The following is a 21,800-nucleotide window of genomic DNA, read 5'->3' as shown; positions in this document are numbered from 1 at the left end:
ACCAAGATAGAGCAGTTTGGTAAAGCACATCATTCTACCGTTTACCGGAAAGAGAATGAGACCGACAGAGAAAAGAGCACAGTACCTACAGTCAGATATGGTGAAGGCTCAAACATGTTTTGGGGTTCTTTTGCTGCTTTTGCCACTGGGTGCCTTGACTGTATGCAAGGAATCCTGAAATCTGTAGATTACCAACTGATTTTGGGTCGCAACGTAGTGCCCAGCGTTGGAGAACTGGGTTTGCGTCCTCAGTCACAGATCTTCCAGCAGGACAATGACTCCAAACATACTTCAAGGAGCCCCCAGAAATGGTTCAAAACAAAGATCTGCAGAGTTCTGAAGTGGCTAGCAATGTGTCCGGATCCAAATCCCAACGAACACCTGTGGAGAGATCTTAAAATCCTGTTGGGAGAAGGCGTCTTCAAATATGAGAGACCTGGAGCAGTTTGAAAAAGAAGAGTGGTCACAAATTCCAGGTGAGGGGTGGAAGAAGCTTGTTGATGGTTATAGGAAGTGACTGATAGCAAATTTATTCCAAAGGCTGCGCAACCAAAGATTAAGTTATGGGTCCCAATGATTTTGTCCTGCCCTTTTTTGGTGTTTTGTGTGAAATTATGTCCAACTTGGCTTTTTTTTTTCTTTTTTGTGGGTTGTTGCAATACACACACAAAGGAAATAAACATGTGCAGTGTTGGACTGGAGCACCTTGGGCCCCCCAGAGAAAATCATTCTTGGGGCCCACTATGTAGCTACATAGAAATAGATACAAGACCACCAATTGTGTGGTAAAACACGCTAATATCAGGGTGTAATATAAGGTAGTACACGTCTTAATTATGTAGCAGGGGTTGGTGTAGCCCCCCTCATAGGATATAATGCAGCCCTCATATAGTATGATGCAGCCCCCCACAGAATATAATGTAGCCACCTCCGAGTATAATGCAGCCCCCCCATAGAATGTAAGTTAGCCCCTTCATAGGGTATATTACAGCCCCCCTCATATAGTGTAATGTAGCCCCCTCAGAGTATAATACAACCCCACATGGAATATAATATAGCTTCCCCCTATAAAATATAACTCAGCCCCGCAGTCTTATGGCCTCCAGGACTCACTAATATGTATATGTACAAAAAAGCTAAAATGTATATTGATGGTGGCGCGAAAGTGTTAAAAAGCTATTAATCCTTGCTGCGTTACCAAACCAACTTCCACACCAAGTTGGTGATAAATGTATAATCTAATAAAAGTATGTATCTAAGTACATGTAGGTACGCGCTAGATGTTAGCCAAAAAAGAAAGCTACTAATAAATAAAAAGATGAAGTCCAGATCGGTAATCAATAAAAGAAATTTTGCAGCTTCTCGGTATGTCCACAGAAGTCTATAATAACACCAGGGGTAGGTGAGATAAGTAGTATACGTAGATGTTTCCTACCTCCTGTCAAAAGTCACACATCTCTCGATGAGGTGAAGAGCCGCGATGCTGCCGCTGCAGTTCCAGTGAGTTCCAGATAAGAACAATGCGTGGTACAGAACCAAACTGGTGGCTGCCCCGGCCGGTAGCAGCCACCCAAAACTAACCTCCGGGCTGGGACGGAGTCCTGCGGAGCCGGACGCCGCGTGGAGTGAAAGCGGTAAGTCCGGATACAGTGCAGGACCTGCGTGACGTAACTAGTCACGTGACCGTGAGCGGAGCCCGGGAGTGAGGTACGGAGCGCTGTGAGGGTCACCTAACCTACGCGTTTCGGAGACTGCTGTCTCCTTCCTCAGGGTTAACCCCTGCTCCGTACTGGCAGTCCTTATATAGTGTGCCCTGACCAGATCTACCTATTGGAATCCAAAGAGTTCTGTGCCGATATTTAGACCTCTGGGTGCCAATGTGTCCAGATAGAAAATCCATTTTGTCTCGGCTCTGGACATGGCTTTGATAAAATCACCCCCTCTCCAGTGGCGTTTAACAGTTGCTATACCCAACACTTTCATATGATGTATCCTGCTTTCATGATGCTCTATGAAATGTTGGGACAGTGGATGACCTTTAAAGTGGTTTTTAATATTTCGGATATGTTCCCCTATTCTTGTTTTTAATGGCCTTTTTGTCCTCCCCACATATAGTTTGCCACAAGGGCATTCTATGGTGTATATAACCCCAACAGTAGAACATGTAACAAAGTCCTTAATTGGAATTACCCTATCCCCTTTTATAATTTTTGTACATTTTTGGGTGATAGTTTGCCTGCAAATATTACACTTCTGGCATGGAAAAAATCCCTTCAGCTTGGTGTGAAAAATAGAAGATTGTACAAGGGGGGGTTTATTTTGCACAGTAGGCGCAATTAGATTGCCAAAGTTCTGGGATTTTTTATATATGAATCGGGGTTGGTCCGTGATCTTGTCTCCCAATACCTTATCATTTTTTAAAATATGCCAGTGTTTCCTGACTATTTTCCGCAAGATGTTAGAGTTACTATTATATTTAGTTATAATGGGAACAAAATCACTATTTTGCATACCTTTAGAGGCGGGGTTCATTAATTCCTGTCTAGTTCTGAATAAGGCCATTTCTTTGGATTTCTCCAACAGATCTAGATCATACCCTTTTTCCAAAAAATTTTTTGTTAGAGATAATGCCTCCTTATCAAAATCCTGGGGTCTGGAGCAGTTGCGGTGAATTCTAATGTACTGGCTCTTTGGGATGTTGAGCAGCCAATTTGGAAGGTGGCAACTGTCAAGGGGGATATAGCTGTTTATATCGGTGGGTTTACAGAAAGTGCTTGTTTGGATTTTATAGTCCTCGATAAAAACCTTTAAATCTAAAAAGTGGATATGTGTGGTACTGGTGGTGGAGGTGAATTTTAAAAAATGTTGATTTTTATTAATATCTATTAAAAATTGGTTAAGAGAATCCCAACCACCAGACCAAATAAAAATTATGTCATCAATAAAACGCCGCCAGAGGACCAGGTTCGCACACAGTCGGCCTTCCGGGTAGATAAACTGTTCCTCCCAACTACCCACATACAGGTTGGCATAACTGGGCGCGAACCTGGTCCCCATAGCGGTACCCCACTGCTGGGAGTAGTAGTCCTCCCCATACAGGAAGTAGTTGTGGGTTAAAATAAATAGCATTAATTATCCTAGGAATTCTATTTGTGCTGGGGGAACCTCGGAAAATATGTTTAAAAAATGCATGGCGGCTTCACATCCCTTTTTATGGTCAATGACCGTATAGAGGGATGTAATGTCCAAGGTACCCATAATAAAACCCTCGCGCCAATTTACTTCTTGTAGAAGCTGTAAAATATGAGAGCTATCTTTAAGGTGTGATGGTAATAGAGGTACTATGGGCTGTAAGTGGGAATCCACCAGTTTCGACATATTTGCTGTAAGGCAATTAATGCCCGAAACTATGGGTCTTCCGGGGGGGTTGGCGGTATCTTTATGGATTTTCGGTAGATGATAAAACACCGCCAATCTCGGGGGTCCACAGTTCATAAAGTCTAATTCCGATTTGTTGATAAAACCTATATCAAAGCCTCTTTTAGTAAGTGTTTTCATTTCTTTTACATAGTCCTCTGTGGGATCTCTTTTTAATTTCCTATATGTATAGGAATCCCCCAGTAACTGGAGTGATTCCGTATGATAAGACTCCTGATCCAGAATCACCACACCCCCCCCCCCCCCTTTATCAGCTGGGCGTATAACCAGTTCTTTGTTACGTTGTAGGGAAATAATAGCTTGTCTTTCCTTTTTATTCAAATTAAATATGAATTTCCCACATTTTTTGTCACTAGTTTTTCTGATCTCGTCTATTACATTATTCTGAAATGTGTTCATATGCTCTGAATATTCGTTTATTGGGTGAAATTTAGATGGGTTTTTAAGATTAGTGTGGATGTAGGTACTGGCTTGAGTTAGTTCACTATTTCTGGTCACAGGATTTTTGATAAAATGTCTTTTGATTGCCAACTTTCTCATGAATAACTTTATGCCTATATAGGCTTCAAATGCATAGGCTTTAGCCTCGGCAGTCTGCTTCTGCCTCTTGTCACCCGCTGCTGCTCCACTGGCATCGGGAGGGCCCCCCTGACTTACGGGCCACATAGCAGCTGTGTGGTGTGCCGCTATAAGGCCGGGATCACACATGCGAGAAATACGTCCGAGTCTCGCATGGTAATACCCGGCATTGCCGCCGTCACTCAGGAGCGGAGCGTGCGGCTGCATGTATTGCTCCTGAGTGACGGCGGCAATGCCGGGTATTACCATGCGAGACTCGGATGTATTTCTCGCATGTGTGATCCCGGCCTTAGCAACATGCTACTGGCTCAGGGCCCCTGGAGCAGTGGGGGCCCTAGACAGCTGCCGGCCCTGTATGCCAGCAGGTATCCGTGCCTGGGCCCACCGGACAATCCTCCAGTTCTCCGGTGGGCCAGTCCGACCCTGGACATGTGTATTACAAAACACGTGTAGCTGTAATAATTTTTTGGGAGAAATGCTTCATTTTCTGGAACAATTTCAAGGGTGCCTACACTTTGGCCATGGCTGTATGTTCCTGATTCTGGCCCCCTTATAGTAATTATGTCATTCATCCTGGCCCCTTCTTGTGTTAATGTTTTTTGTCCTGGACTCATTCCAGTAATAATGTCCTCCATGCTGTTCCCCTTTCTTTAATAATATCCCCATCTTCTTCTCCAACACACAAAAAAAACCTCCAAAGGATTCTTCTTGATTCTCCATGCTCTAATGATGTGCTGCGTCCTCTGTTTCCTACATTTCCACCACTAATGGACAGGGCGGCGCTTGGTAGTGACGTCATTTGTTGCCCGCGGCTGCCCGCTTTCTACACCGCAATACAGTTCAACTGAACGTGCACCCAAAGACGCACATCCAGCTGAAAACGGCAACCATTGTGATTGCGATGATTACGCCCCTGTTTACACAGAAGTCTAAAGTGCCAAATGTCAGTTTGTTTTTTCTGTGTTATTTTGCAAAGATTAGGTGGGAATGTTTGTGTCTGAACAATCCTTGTACACTGAAGAGATGAAATCTGCAGTGAAAATCCTTCCGAAATCCATGGAGTTATTGGCGCTAATTATGGTTTTTATAGAGTTTTCTACCTTGTAGTGTTTTTAGTCAGATGTTTCTATGGTTCCTGAAGTACAATTAGAAGCGCTTCATCAGTTTTTAAAGGGAACCTGTTGCTATGAAATTGCAGTCCAATCTGCAGGCACCATGTTATAAAGCAGGAGGAGCTGAGGAGGTTGATAAATGATTTGGTATAACTTTTGTTTTCATTGTTTAATCCTCTGCTTCTTCAGTGGTTTTCGGTCCAGTGGGCGGTCCTATCAGTGACTGACAGCTATCTGTAGGCACACATATATAAAGCTGTCAGTCACTGATAGGACCGCCCACTGGACCGAAAACCTCAGAAAGGGCAGATGGTTAAATGATTAAAGGGACTCTATCGGTACAGAATGACTGTTGAAACCAAGTACAGGTACTCGCTACATCATGTCAGGGTGAAACATTTAAGTACACCTTCCCACCTGCTTCTTTTGATTGTCTGCACCCCTTATTCTTTGACTGCCAGCTCAGCCTTTATATTGTATTTCAATCATTGGCAATTTTTCGCAGTAATGGAACACAGATCCTGATTTATCAAATAGCATTCACAAGGATTTTGGTGTAAAACTGTTTGAACTGTCACAATGTATTTGCACAACTCGTAAGTTGTGTCAAACTTTGAGACCTTTGTCATTTCTGCATCAGTCCCGGCTAGCTTTGGCAACTTTTTGAAAAGTGAGTGGAACTTATTCGGCAGGGGACTCTACCAACAAATTAATCATAATATATACCGTAAGAAGCGATTCCTGACCACAGAATGGTGTTTACCCTCCCCAACAAGTGTTTCGCCGTTGCTTCCGCAGGGGGAAACTTGATAAAGGTTTCCGCTCAGATATAGTGGCAGGCATGTGTTGTTATCAACACACATACCTGTAGAGGTTAGTAATTTGCTAGAGATAAAAACTGTGCATTTGGCTACGTTATATCCTTGTATTATGATATTTATATAAGCTGACCCGATTCTGTGAAGTATCTTGCCATTTTACACCTTATGTAATTCTAATACCTATACCTCCCTTGTAGTGTGTTGCCTTCTGTTTCTTTGTCTCCTCTTTTTGATGTTCTATGTAATTTAAAGGGAACCTGTCACCCCCCAAAATGGAAGGTGAGCTAAGCCCACCAGCATCAGGGGCTTATCTACAGCATTCTGTAATGGTGTATGTAGATAAGTCCCCGATGTAACCTGAAAGATGAGAAAAAGAGGTTAGATTATACTCACCCAGGGGCGGTCCGGTCCGGGGCCTCCTATCTTCTTATGATGACGTCCTCTTCTTGTCTTCCTGCCGCGGCACACGCGTACTTATCTGCCCTGTTGAGGGCAGAGCAAAGTACTGCAGTGCGCAGGCACCGGGAATGGTCAGAGAGGCCCAGCGCACTGCAGTACTTTGCTCTGCCCTCAACAGGACAGATAAGTACGCCTGCGCTGGAGCCGCAGCGTGAAGACACGAAGAGGACGTCATCGTAAGAAGATAGGAGGCCCCGGACCGGACCGCAATGCCCATCGGATCAGACCCGCCCGCCCAGGTGAGTCTAATCTAACCTCTTTTTCTCATCTTTTAGGATACATCAGAATGCTGTAGATAAGCCCCTGATGCCGGTGGGCTTAGCTCACCTTTGATTTTTGGGGGTGACAGGTCCCCCCGAAAATAAAGCATTTACCTTGATTGCGCACCTTTTTGTGTCTATGTGCGATTATATTTTTTTGGGTGCACAGCTAGACTGTTATAACTGAGTTATTGGTGTTTTGGTGTGATTAAAGTAGCAGCATTGTAGATGACATTTTTAAGAACAGTCATCCACAGTTTGTCAATTTAAAGGGGTATTCCTATCTCCAAGATCATATCCCAATGTGGAGTAGGTGTAGTAGTAATAATCAGGGCTGTGGAGTCGGAGTTGTGGAGTCAGAGTCGGAGTCTAAGCCCATTTTGGTGGAGTCAGAGTTGGAGTCGGAGTCATGGAAATTGAGGAGTCGGGGGTTTGACTTACCGACTACACAGCCCTGGTAATAATAATAGCAAGTACCTCCAATTAGAAATGTATAGTTCTTCTGATTCGCTATGTTTCTTACCCCATGTGCAGGGCATTGTAGTAGCTTAGGTATATATGGTTATGACCACTCACTCATATCGTGACAGTTAGTTAGCTGTTTGATATCCATGGTTACAACCACTAAAAGCTAACTGTTACTATGAGTAGTCGTATCCATGGATATCTAAGCTTCTGCAATGCCCTGCACATGGGGTAAGCAACATAGCGAATCAGTAGAACTATACTACATTTCTAATTGGAGGTATTTGCTAATATTGTGATTACTACACCTACTATATATTGGTATAGGATCCTGGAGATGGGATTAAGCTTTAGATTTCACCTCTGATTTAACCTTTGCAATGGATAGGGCAACATGTGCTGTTTGCAGACCTTCTCTGCACCACGTAGCTTAATACGGATGCACGTATTCTGTAGCTACTTCGTATGCAGTTCCTTATTGTGATGGCACCGAGTGAGATCTTGAGTTACTGCTGGGACTTATGGCCGTGGCGCAGAGCAGCCACATAGCAGATCTATCGGCTCAACCACCTCAAAGTACTTAATACCTTTTCTGGTCACGTGATTTGGATTTCGAGATCAGATGGAAAACAGCCATTGTCTGCGTTTCACAACGTGTCTCCTGGGCCATATGTGGGGCTATGGCTGCCAGTACAATGACCCTGTGTGTCCTGTTTTCTATGCACAAAGCTAAAATTGGATATTTTCTGGTAATATGGCGGCTTTGAGCAAAAATTAAAATTTCGGGACAATAAACTTTCCCAAATAATAATTGGGTTCAGCTGTCCATACATAGCCCTGACTTCACGCTACAGTCATAAAGGGGGCGATATGAGGGCTCCTGATGTGGCAGAGTTGGCAAGTCATCTATCAATCATCTCTCAATCAATCCTATTCGGTAAGTTCAATAAGAAATGATTGTAATATTCACTGATCGCATCATTACTGTTATGGCATAGTGCTAGCTGGCCATACACGGGTGTATTATTGCATAGCTGGGGTGTGCATGGGGGCGGCATTACAATGGATTGTAGGGTTTTGGTTTATTTCTTTTTACTTTATGTTCTGTACATGATTATGGGGGCTGCCACCTTTCCAGTGTTTTTGTTAACCTTTTCCCTGACACAGGCAATTTTTTATTTTTTCTTCTTCCCTTTTTCATAACTTTTTATCTTTTCACCGACATATCCATATGAAGACTTGTATGAGTGCACACCATTCATTCTACCACATAATGTAAGAAAGACAGGAAAAAACACAGTTTCAGCATTGTTTTATTTTTACACTTTCATTGTATAGTAAAGTCTAATAAAATAAAAAAAAAACAAATAAGCAAAAACCATAAAACACCTTTTGGATTGCTGCCATTTTCTTGTAACTTTTATGTATTTTTCCGTTGCTGGCGCTTTGTGTGGGTTTGCTTTTGTGTGGTGAGCCATCTTTTTTTTATTTTTACCATTATGTGGTGTGTACAACGTTTTGATCTTATCTTTTTTGTTAGTTGTTTTTAATCACTTTTTTTTAAGCTATCAAAAAACAATTCAGTGTTTGTTTTTTGCTGTATAATTTTTACATTTCTAGTGTAGAGATTAAATAATTTTATATTTTGAACCGATTAATTTTTAAAAAATTTATTTCGAACTGGGGAGATTAAAATGTTTTTTTCTTTTTTGTGTTTCTTTTTTGTGTTTTTTTTTTTCCCTATTTAAACCCCCTCTTCAAGGGACTTGAACTTATCAGCGAATTGGCACTCCATCCAGATTGTGCCACGTAAATGCTGTCAAAGATTGACAGGGGAACTTAAAGGGGTTGTCCAGCCTAAGGCTACAGACACTCTGTGACTGCGCATTTGTAAATCCTCACATCGTGCACACTGCACACTGTGAGGATTCTCCGGCGCCAGCATCGGGAGCAGTCATGAGATACAAGTATGCGATTTTCCTAATTCCGACTACATTCTGCCTAGACTGTGTCCAGCCTCACTCACTACACTTGCACTGAGCGAGGCCACGTCCATCTAGTCGGCACGACACTGGAGAATCCTCACAGCCCTTTAAGGTTGACACTGGCTCTGGTCGCTACTGTTAAAGGCAAATGCCGACTGTATAACACAGCCAATAACCTGTGGAGTCTGAGCACACTGCATACACCAGCACCCGATATGCACCATACATGAACGGTGGATGTAGGAGGGGGCTAACAGCACTGATTCTGTTCTCACCCACGTGGTCTGTATACAAAGATTGTCTGGAGTGACTCTTTAAATAGCAAAACATTATATATGGTGTATGTGTGTATAATATATATATATATATAATATATAAGAAAATGGCCGCTCCTTACTCCCCGCAGTCAGTACCTGCCTGTCGCCCGCATACTCCCCTCCAGTCACCGCTAACACAGGGTTAATGCCGGCGGTAACAGACTGCGTTATGCCGCAGGTAACGCACTCCGTTACCGCCGCTATTAACTCTGTGTGTCCCCAACTTTTTACTATTGACGCTGCCTATGCGGCATCAATAGTAAAGAATGTAATGTTAAAAATAATTTAAAAAAAATAAACCTGCTATACTCACCCTCCGTAGTCCGCTGAACCGCTCCCGCCGGCCGCCATCTTCCGCTGCAGTTTCCGGTGGCAAAGATGGTATGGCAGAAGGACCTGCCATGACGTCACGGGCATGTGACCGCGATGTCATCACAGGTCCTGCGCCCATACCAACGCTGGGACCGGAAGCTGCCGTGGACTACAAGGGGCCTTCGGAAAGGTGAGTATATGTTTATTTTTTATTTTTTCACCTGTGACAAACCTGGCTGGGCAATATACTACGTGGCTGGGCAATATACTACGTGACTGGCCAATATACTACATGGCTCTGTGCTGTATACTACGTCACTCGGCAATATACTACGTCACTGGGCAATATACTACGCTACTGGCCAATATATTACGTGGCTCTGTGCTGTATACTACGTTGCTGTGTGATATACTACGTCATTGGGCAATATACTACGTGACTGGGCAATATACTACGTGGCTGCGCAATGTACTACTACGTAACTGGCCAATATACTGCGTGGCTGCGCAATATACTACATCACTAGGCAATATACTATGTGGCTGGGCAATATACTACGTGGCTGGGCAATATACTACGTGGCTGGGTAATATACTACGTGGCTGGGTAATATACTACGTGGCTGGGCAATATACTACGTGGCTGGGCAATATACTACGTGGCTGGGCAATATACTACGTGGCTGGGTAATATACTACGTGGCTGGGCAATATACTACGTGGCTGCGCAATATACTACGTCACTAGGCAATTGGCCAGTTACGTAGTATATTGGCCAGTCACGTAGTATATTGCCCAGTCACGTAGTATATTGTGCAGCAACGTAGCATATTGCCCAGTTACATAGTATATTGCCCAATGACGTAGTATATCACACAGCAACGTAGTATACAGCACAGAGCCACGTAATATATTGGCCAGTTACGTAGTATATTGCCCAGTAACGTAGCATATTGCCCAGTTACATAGTATATTGCCCAATGACGTAGTATACAGCACAGAGCCACGTAATATATTGGCCCGTAGCGTAGTATATTGCCCATTGACGTAGTATATTGCCCAGTGACGTAGTATACAGCACAGATCCACATAGTATATTGCACAGCGAAGTAGCATACAGCACAGAGCCATGTAGTATATTGGCTAGTCACGTAGTATATTGCCCAGCCAGATTTGTCACAGGTGAAAAAATAAAAAATAAACATATACTCACTCACCTTTCCGAAGGCCCCTTGTAGTCCACGGCAGCTTCAGGTCCCAGCGTGACCGTGACGTCATGGCAGGTCCTTCTGCCATACTATCTTTGCCACCGGAAACTGCAGTGGAAGATGGCGGCCGGCGGGAGCGGTTCAGCGGACTACGGAGGGTGAGTAAAGCAGGTTTATTTTTTTTAATTATTTTTAACATTACATTTTTTTACTATTGATGCCGCATAGACAGCGTCAATAGTAAAAAGTTGGGGACACACAGGGTTAATAGCGGCGGTAACTGAGTGCGTTACCCGCAGCATAACGCGGTCCATTACCGCCGGCATTAACCCTGTGTTAGCGGTGACTAGAGGGGAGTATGCGGGCGACAGGAATTGACTGCGGGGAGTAAGGAGCGGCCATTTTCTTCCGGACTGTGCCTGTCGCTGATTGGTCGCGGCAGCCATGACAGGCAGCTGGCGAGAACAATCAGCGAACGAATAACCGTGACAGAAGGATAGACAGAAAGACGGAAGTGACCCTTAGACAAAAATATATATATAATTTTTTTTATGGGGCCTTTAAGGGTAAACCGTATTTGAAGCAGGCAATGTATGATCAGTGAGAATTCCTGTGCTGAGACCTCCTCCGATCAGGAGACTGTGGTCCCAAAGTCTTCAGCAGGGATGGAGCAGTGGTGCGACTAGTAGGTGTCCGTAGACGACATATTTCTTTGCTTTTACAAGTTTAGCTAAGTGTATAAATAAAGCATAAATCCTTCTATTAAACGGGTCCAATTCTTCTTCTGTTTGCCTCTTCAGGGTCTGCTGTCTATTTTGCGTAAACTGAAAAGTGCTCCCGATCAGGAGGTCCGGATCCTGCTCCTGGGTCTCGATAATGCAGGAAAAACCACGCTGCTGAAGCAGTTAGCATCGGAGGACATCAGTCACATCACTCCAACACAAGTGAGCGGAGGGGCCATTGTGGGCCGTGTCACCGTCCCGTGATTGTTGGTCCACATTTGGTTGTATAAGCGGCTATTTCCCTACTGAGGTCACTGCCTACGAGTTTTCCTACAGAAGACATGCAAATCTATGGTGAATTCTCAGTTATCTGTTGACCAAGGAGTCCATCAGACCTATGGCTGACAATGACCGTTTTTTTAGTCTGTTGATGAGACCCAGATTTCAGGTTTCTCATTGATCCTAAAAATTTCTTATTCCCCATCATTGTACATATGTAGGACCTCCATACTGAGAACACTGGTTGGTATGCGGTTACCCATATTCTCTTTGTCATCTCCTGGCTCATCTTCTTCCGTCTTCCTAAATTTGAAGATGACTTTGGTGCACATTGTGGCAACCAGTCTAACTGAAGGCATTCTGTATATATGCCCATCTCCCCAAAACCATGACCTGATGCCGCTCTACATAGTGGGGTGCAGGTGGTCACTAAGTTTACATACCTGTTCAGTATTATCACTAATGACCCCCTTCTTACACTTAACCAAGTACAAGCCATAGATCCATGTTGTGCATCTTCATAAAAAGGATTATAGATGATTATTTTTAACTGCTTTGTTGTTTTTAGGGATTTAATATAAAGAGCGTACAATCTCAGGGGTTCAAGCTCAACGTGTGGGACATAGGCGGACAGAGGAAAATCAGGCCGTACTGGAGGAACTACTTTGAGAACACGGATGTGCTTGTAAGTGCTTTGTGTTGTTAGTTGTATATTATACAGTTATGAAACTTGATGACAAGGATCATCAGAGGATAAGAGATAAACTTCTAGACTCCCACCACTGAGACGCCTATTGCCAGAATCGGTCACTTTTGTCCGCTATCTGGGTGGCGCGGCGCTGTGCACACTTGACCTTTGCTTCATTCATGGAGATGGCAGAGTACAGGGCTGGCGATAAATGGTGTGGCGGTCAAGGATGCCCCATTCAGATGGGGCAAAAGCTCTCCTTTTTGGCGAATGACTCCTCTGTCGACCCATCATTTATCTAGAACTTATCTTATCGAAGGAGAACTTATTGTTGATGGAATACCACTTTAAGAAATGTTGTAGTTTGTATTCAATCGAGTTTTTCCTTGAGACTCAAGACACCGTTTTGTATATTGATGGTGGAGGTCTGATGAAGGCCCATTGGGTCTAGTTTTATACCCATGTTAATTTTAATAAGTTCCCACATTCACAGCTTCTTATGTAACAGGAGCGGAGATGAGACTTGATCAGGTGATGATGGTAGTTGTGGTTCCAAGCTGTCCAACATTTTGGCCTATTCCATTCCATGATTCCATATTCCATGTGAATAATAAGGGGTCTGAATCCTGTGAATGACTGCACAGAGTTTAACCCCCTGAATGCTCCAGGGCAGATGTCAGCTATGTTACATAACTGGCATCCACCATTGACAGCTGATCACTGCTGTTAAATGGGTATCTCCAAGATCCTATCCAAAATGTAGAAGGTGCACGAATAATAATAATAGCAAATGACTCCAATTAGAAATGTAGTATGGACGTGGCCTCGCAGGCAATGTGAGCAGATGTGGGTCGGATCTCTCTCCCTGCACCACCGATTAACTCATACCTTGGCGCCGCCGAACGCTTAAACCGGCCAAGTGTGTGCCTGAAGACCCGGTGAGCAGAGGGGCACCAGCGGGGCTGGAAAAGACAGTGCTGTGTCCGAGAATGCCGCGCCGTAAACAGCCAGCGCCTGCGGAGGCCGCGAAGATCCAAGATGGCGCTGTGGCAGAGGAGGAGGCGGTGAAAGCAAGTGCTGCTTACCGCAAGAAGTTAGGAGGATATTGGTTATTGCTTATAATTCTAGGCTGTAAAAGAGCTCTCTGATCTTGTATAGAGAAAGTTAGTTTGACTCCTTTCTACAGGGATTTGTATAGTTCCTATTGGGTCGGGGGGAGTTACTAGTGGTTTATTTTGGTTGGGATGGGTAGAGTTTGGCTGATACAAGGTGGGGTGGTGGGGGGAAGAGGGCAGAGTTAGAGACTTGGGGGAGCCTGATGGTATTCACAAAAATCTAAGTCATGATGGGGGATAATGTTAACGTTTTAAGTTGGAATGTAAGGGGTTTTGCAAATGCAACCAAGCGTGCAGCAGTATTTCAATATGTTCTGAATCTGAGGCCCTTGGTGATATGCCTACAGGAAGCTCACCTAGTGGATGATAAAGTTGCTCTGTTACAAAAGAGATGGGTGAGAAAGGCGTATCATTCGACGTTCTCAACTTATGCTAGAGGAGTGTCTGTATTGATTCATACTAGCACCCCGTTCGAAGAGATTGAGGTGAAAACTGATGGGAAAGGACAATTTGTGTTTTTAGTATGTAAGATTTTTAATAGATTACTTTGTATTGTTTCACTATATATTCCACCACCTTATTTCTGGAAGAAGATTCGGGAAATTCTGGAGCTCATGGGTAATTGGGAGGGGGTCCCTCTTCTGGTTGTGGGAGACGTAAATAATATACTTATTGATCATTGGGATAAGAGTAAGCACGCATTGTCCAGAAATGATGGTAATTCTACTTCCTTTGGTAACTACCTGAGGGAGATAGGATGGATAGACTTATGGCGGGTACGTAATGTTGATAAATATTCTTATTCATGTTACTGGACGACGTACGGCTCTGTCTCGCATTGACGTCGCTTTAGGTAATGAAGATATGAATAACTTGGTACATGGGGTGGACTATAGACCCAGGGTAATATCAGACCATAGCCCGGTCTTGGTTTCCCTTAAGTTAGTAGAACAGGATAGATCTAGAGGGTTGGGATGGAAATTACACCCTTCCTGGCTAAAGATTTTGGATATGGAGAAGCTGAGGGCCGAAGTGGTGGAGTTTTTCAGGATTAACGAGGGTAGCGCTGAGAGCAATGTCATATGGGACACTATAAAGGCCTTCCTGAGAGGTATCTTATTTCGAGACCTCTCTAGACATAAGACTAGGCCTAAAATCCATGATACGGCGGTGTTGGAGGAATTGAAGGCAGCGGAGGAAGCAATGGGTATCCAATCTACAAGGGACACACAAAAACGTATGAGGTTGGCTCAGTCAGTGGTTAATCAGTTATACTTGCGTAAGGCTGATAGGATGAGAGTATTCCAAAAAGAAACTTTTTATTTGGAAGGGGAAAAGGCGAAACACTTACTGTCAGTGGTGGCGTCAGCGCAGCGGGACTCTTCCCATATTTGCTCCATATAAACTGAGGAAGGGAAAGTGGTTACCCAGGGTGGGCAAATATTAGAAGTTTTTCGGAAATTATATAGTGAATTATATTCCTCTAGGGGGGTAAAGGGAAAAGAGGTAATGATTAGCTACTTGAATGGGGTTGACTTGCCACGGCTAAGTAAGGAAGACTGTGAATGGATGGTTAAACCGCCTGAGGAGGAAGAGTTAAGGGCAGCTCTTTCGGGTATGGCGTGGGTAAGTGTTATGCAAGGCAATTTCAGTAACACAATGTACATAGCGATCAGAGCACATACAGTGATCTGACAATAACCCAAAATAATAGAACGAGCTCTGAGACGTGGAAACTCTGTAGACCGCAATTCCTGATCCTCTCCAAACACAACTAGAGGCAGCTGTGGATTGCGCCTAAGGCTCCCTATGCAACTCGGCACAGCCTGAGAAACTAACTAGCCTGAAGATAGAAAAATAAGCCTACCTTGCCTCAGAGAAATACCCCAAAGGAAAAGGCAGCCCCCCACATATAATGACTGAGTAAGATGAAAAGACAAACGTAGGGATGAAATAGATTCAGCAAAGTGAGGCCCGATATTCTAGACAGAACGAGGATAGGAAAGATAACTTTGCGGTCTACACAAAACCCTAAAGAAAACCACGCAAAGGGGGCAAAAAGACCCTCCGTACCGAACTAACGGCACGGAGGTACACCCTTTGCGTCCCAGAGCTTCCAGCAAAACAAATAGACAAGCTGGACAGAAAAAATAGCAACAAATAGCAAAGAAGCACTTAGCTATGCAGAGCAGCAGGCCACAGGAATGATCCAGAGAAACACAAGTCCAACACTGGAACATTGACAGGAAGCATGGATCAAAGCATCAGGTGGAGTTAAGTAGAGAAGCAGCTAACGACCTCACCAGATCACCTGAGGGAGGAAACTCAGAAGCTGCAGTACCACTTTCCTCCACAAACGGAAGCTCCCAGAGAGAATCAGCCGAAGTACCACTTGTGACCACAGGAGTAAACTCTGCCACAGAATTCACAACAGGTAAGGCTCGGTTCAGATTGCGTTAGTTCAATCCGTTTAGCGCCTAGCGCTAGCGGATTGCGCTAACGCAATGTGTTGTAAAGGGGTCGCGTTAAACGTCCCCGCTCTCGCAGATCTCTGATCTGCGAGAGCGGGGAACGGACCGCGGGCGCGCCTCGGACGCTGCAAGCTAGTGATGCGCGTCCCCATTGCTGTTAATGGGTGCGTGAACGGACGCGTTGCACGGCGTTAATTTCGCCGTGCAATGCTGTCCGTTAGCGCGGTCCCATTAACGCAATGGGAACCTAGCCTAAGGCCCCAGGGTCTGACGGCATTCCAACTGAGGTCTATAAAATTCTTCAAGTTGACTTAGTGCCTCAATTGGAAGGGGTATTCAATAATTCGATGGAGAGGGGGGTGTTGCCTCCGTCTATGAGGGAAGCTATTGTGGTTATTTCTAAGGCTGACAGGGATCCACTGTTGCCGGAGTCTTACCAACCTATTTCACTTTTAACGGCTGATATTAAGATTCTGGCTAAGGCTCTGGCGAACAGGCTGACCCAGGTGATTGATAAACTGATTCATTCGGACCACTCAGGCTTCATGCCCAACAAATCAACGGCACTTAATTTGAGAAGGTTATTTTTAAATATGCAAATTCCTTCTGATAATACTGGTAGGAGGGCTGTGGTGTCTTTAGATGCCCATAAGGCCTTTGACTGTGTAGAATGGAATTACTTGTGGTCGGTGCTGGACCGGCTGGGATTTGGTCCCAAGTTTATGTCTTGGGTAAGGTTGCTGTACTCTGACCCAACGGCAAAAATTAGAGATAACAATAATTTATCGGAGAGTTTTTCCCTGTTTAGGGGCACTAGGCAGGGGTGTCCGCTGTCCACGCTGCTTTTCGCTCTTGCTGTAGAACAACTGGCAGCCAAAATAAGAGGTACACAAGAGGTGAGAGATTTTGTGTATGGTTTAAAAGAAGATAAAGTGGCCTTGTATGCTGATGACATTTTGTTCTTCCTGGAGGACTCGGAAGGGACCCTTCATAAGGCAGTGGCTATTATTGAGGAATTTGGGAGGTATTCAGGTCTCAGGATCAATTGGGACAAATCTTGTATGATGCGGATTGATGGAGACAAGGTAGGTGATGATGGGGGGAATCTACTTTCCAGATTAAAGGTGGTTCATAAATTTAAATACCTGGGGATTCAGATTGCTCTCCCTTTAACTAGTTTTGAGGAACTGAATTTTTAAGCCCGCTTCTACAGAAGATTTGCACCAAAATTTTGGCATGGAAAAAATTGCATTTGTGGGTAGTGGGTAGGGTAAATCTTATAAAGATGATTGTAATGCCACAGCTTCTTTGTGATACATAATTCTTCCTTGTGGATCCCGCAGTGTAGATTTCATAAGATTAGTACATTGTTTGGTGATTTAATTTGGGGGGTAAGTGTCCTAGGTTCAAACAGGAGATACTTCAAAGGCCTAAGGCAGAGGGTGGGTTGGCGCTTCCCAATCCCTGGTTATACTTCCTAGCGGCACAGTGCCAGCATTTCAGGGGGTGGGGAGATGATACGGGGAGGGAGTTTATACCCAATTGCTTGAGCTCTTTATTTAATGGGAAGGTACTGAGCGAGAGTCTGGAATGGGGTCGCTTTCAAAAATTGTGGTCTCAATATTGTACCATTAGATTAATCCATAATGTATGGGTAACAGTCAAGACTATTAGGGGTGTGGGGAACCTTACCAGATACTCACCGATTTGGGGAAATTTGTATCTACCAGAACTTGGGCAACTGAAGGGGTTCCGAGCTTGGAAGGTGGCTGGCATTAGTAGGATTGGGCAGTTGCAGTCTCAGGGTAAATTAAGGTCTTTTGACGCACTGCAGGAGGAATTTCAATTGTCGCGGTCTGAACTATATCAGTATAGCTGCCTCTCTCATGCATATTTGGCACAATGTAAAAGGAGTCCCATAGTGTTGCAAGTGGATCTTATGCTGGACTTTATCCTTAAAAACAGTGGTACGAAGGGGGCGATTTCAGGGACATATGAGTATCTCCTTTTTTCTTTCCTTGATAAACACCCTATTAAGGCTAGAGGTAAATGGGAAGCGGAATTGGGAGAAATTGATCAAGATAAATGGGAATCCATTCTAGAGTATGTGCCTAGGATTTCTATGAGTGAACCGGGGAGGCTGTTGCAATTATTTGTAATTCATAGGGCCTATAGAACGCCCGATTTATTATTCAAAGCTGGGATGAGGCCGGACTCGCAATGTCCTAGGTGCTCACAATCTAGGCAGGTATTCTTCATATGTGGCTATGCCCTAGACTGTCCTCCTTTTGGATAGTAGTATTAAATAGAATTGAGGTGGTATATAATTGCACTGTTCCCAGACATCCCCTGGTTTGTATTTTGGGGTATGTGGAGGAGATGGCAATTGACAATACACTTAAAATTGTTATTGCTAGGTTGTTATTTATTGCCAGGAAATTGATCGCCAAGTTTTGGATTAGGGAAGAGCCTCCGACGAGGGGAGATTTTCTGGCGCAGGTGGACCATGTTCTTTCTTTGGAGAGAAGTACGTTATATACACTAAAAGGCAGGAACTGGACCTTTACTATGAGCTGTGGCAACCTTGGCTTGAGCTAAGGGGGTGGGCCCGAACTTGTGAGCTCTAGGGTATCTTGGGTGGGTTTTGGGAGCATGGTTTACTATCTATAGGATGATGATCGGTCGGCTCTTGGCGGGTCTCTAAGGGGGGGAGGGAATGGGGTTAAGTTGTTATAAGAAAAATGTTATTGGAGTTGTATGCAAATTGTAATGAATATTATTTGTATTATTTCGATTGCCTAATAAAAATTTATCTGATCAAAAAAAGAAATGTAGTATAGTTTTTCTGATCTATGTCACTTACCCCATGTGCAGGGCATTCCAATAGTTTAGATATCCATGGTAACAACCGCTAACAACTAACTAGCCGTCACTATATGAGTATTCGTAACCATGGATACCTAAGCTATTGCAATGCCCTGCAAATGGTGTAAGCAATGTAGCGAATCAGAAGAACTATACTACATTTCTAATTGGAGGTATTTGCTAATATTATTACTATTACACCTACTACAAATTGGGTTAGGATGTTGGAGATGGGAATGCTCCTTTTAACCTCTTAAATGCCGCTGTCAATCACTGTCAGCTGTATTTAAGCGCTGTATCTGGCGTTTGTTTGCTGGTCTATGGTTTCCCTGTGTGATTACTGGGAGGCTATGATATCTGGGGGCCATGATTGTTATAGCGGTAATTATATTGACTGGGGAATCAAGTTCTCATATAATTGTTATTGCATAATTAACACAGTAAAAGTAAAACCCAGAAAATTTCCACTAATCTATGTGGTAAAATGAATGATGTTCAAAACTACAACTCGTCTTGCAAAAAAACAAGCTCTTGTGTGTCTGTCTTCAGACGTTACATACAATAATCAATGCTTCCTGAGGATAAGCTCTTCCCAATAGCTTTTAGATTGAAGGCTTGTATGGACAGAGATTTCTCTTCACTGTATTTCTTCTGCTAAACATAATAAATAAATATAAATACAGTTACGGTAGGACCATATATATTTGGACAGAGACAACATTTTTCTAATTTTGGTTATAGACATTACCACAATGAATTTTAAACAAAACAATTCAGATGCAGTTGAAGTTCAGACTTTCAGCTTTCATTTGAGGGTATCCACATTAAAATTGGATGAAGGGTTTAGGAGTTTCAGCTCCTTGACATATGCCACCCTGTTTTTAAAAGGACCAAAAGTAATTGGACAGATTCAATCATTTTAAATAAAACGTTCATTTCTAGTACTTGGTTGAAACCCTTTGTTGGCAATGACTGCCTGAAGTCTTAAACTCATGGACATCACCAGATGTGTTTCCTCCTTTTTGATGCTCTGCCAGGCCTTCACTGCGGTGGTTTTCAGTTTCTGTTGGTTTCTGGGCCTTTCTGTCTGATGTTTAGTCTTTAACAAGTGAAATGCTGCTCAATTGGGTTGAGATCAGGTGACTGACTTGGCCATTCAAGAATATTCCACTTCTTTGCTTTAATAAACTCCTGGGTTGCTTTGGCTTTAAGTTTTGGGTCATTGTCCATCTGTAGTATGAAACGACGACCAATGAGTATGGCTGCATTTGGCTGGATCTGAGCACACAGTGTGTCTCTGAATACCTCAGAATTCATTTGTCTGCTTCTGTCCTGTGTCACATCATCAATAAACACTAGTGACCCAGTGCCACTGGCAGCCATGCATGCCCAAGCCATCACACTGCCTCCGCCATGTTTTACAGATGATGTGGTATGCTTTGGATCATGAGCTGTACCACGCCTTCACCATACTTTTCTCTTTCCATCATTCTGGTAGAGTTTGATCTTTGTTTCATCTGTCCAAAGAATGTTCTTCCAGAACTGTGCTGGCTTTTTTAGATGTTTTTAGCCTTTTTATTCTTGATGCTTATGAGTGGCTTGCACCGTGCAGTGAACCCTCTGTATTTACTTTCATGCAGTCTTCTCTTTATGGTAGATTTGGATATTGATACGCCGACCTCCTGGAGAGTGTTGGTCACTTGGTTGGCTGTTGTGAAGGGCTTTCTCTTCACCATGGAGATTACTCTACGATCATCCACCACTGTTGTCTTCCGTGGGCGCCCAGGTCTTTTTGCATTGATGAGTTCACCAGTGCTTTTTTCTTTCTCAGGATGTTCCAAACTGTAGATTTTGCCACTCCTAATATTGTAGTAATTTCTCGGATGGGTTTTTTCTGTTTTCGCAGCTTATGGATGGCTTGTTTCACCTGCATGGAGAGCTCCTTTGACCGCATGTTTACTTCACAGCAAAACCCTCCAAATGCAAGCACCACACCTCAAATCAACTCCAGGCCTTTTATCTGCTTAATTGAGAATGACATAACGAAGGGATTGCCCACACCTGTCCATGAAATAGCATTGGAGTCAATTGTCCAATTACTTTTGGTCCCTTTAAAAACAGGGTGGCACATGTTAAGGAGCTGAAACTCCTAAACCCTTCATCCAATTGTAATGTGGATACCCTCAAATGAAAGCTGAAAGTCTGAACTTCAACTGCATCTGAATTGTTTTGTTTAAAATTCATTGTGGTAATGTCTATAACCAAAATTAGAAAAATGTTGTCTCTGTCCAAATATATATATATAGACCTAACTGTGTGTGTATATGTGTATATATATATATATATATATATATATACACACACACAGTGGGGCAAAAAAGTATTTAGTCAGTCAGCAATAGTGCAAGTTCCACCACTTAAAAAGATGAGAGGCGTCTGTAATTTACATCATAGGTAGACCTCAACTATGGGAGACAAACTGAGAAAAAAAAATCCAGAAAATCACATTGTCTGTTTTTTTAACATTTTATTTGCATATTATGGTGGAAAATAAGTATGTACTGGCTTAAGCAGTGGGACACGTCTGGCACTGCAGGATCTGAGTCCATGGTGGCGTAGTGTGTTACTTATGGTAGGCCTTGTTACATTGGTCCCAGCTCTCTGCAGTTCATTCACTAGGTCCCCCCGCGTGGTTCTGGGATTT

The 21,800-nt window shown here is 43.5% G+C and overlaps 1 protein-coding gene across 1 annotated transcript in view; it reads left to right on the top strand.

Annotated features, from left to right (window-relative positions):
* The window catches only part of ARL3 (ARF like GTPase 3), a 68,913-nt gene that overhangs the window by 2,580 nt on the left and 44,533 nt on the right, over window positions 1-21,800 (top strand). The window contains exons 2-3 of the mRNA XM_069753715.1: window positions 11,757-11,900; window positions 12,526-12,642. Coding sequence (XP_069609816.1) covers window positions 11,757-11,900; window positions 12,526-12,642 — 261 coding nt within the window. The remainder of the gene's footprint in view (window positions 1-11,756; window positions 11,901-12,525; window positions 12,643-21,800) is intronic.

The sequence above is a fragment of the Ranitomeya imitator genome, chromosome 2, assembly GCF_032444005.1.
Source record: "Ranitomeya imitator isolate aRanImi1 chromosome 2, aRanImi1.pri, whole genome shotgun sequence".
NCBI classification, from domain to species: domain Eukaryota; kingdom Metazoa; phylum Chordata; class Amphibia; order Anura; family Dendrobatidae; genus Ranitomeya; species Ranitomeya imitator.
Note: the sequence above shows the minus strand (reverse complement) of the source record. Positions and strands in the feature narration are given on the sequence as shown.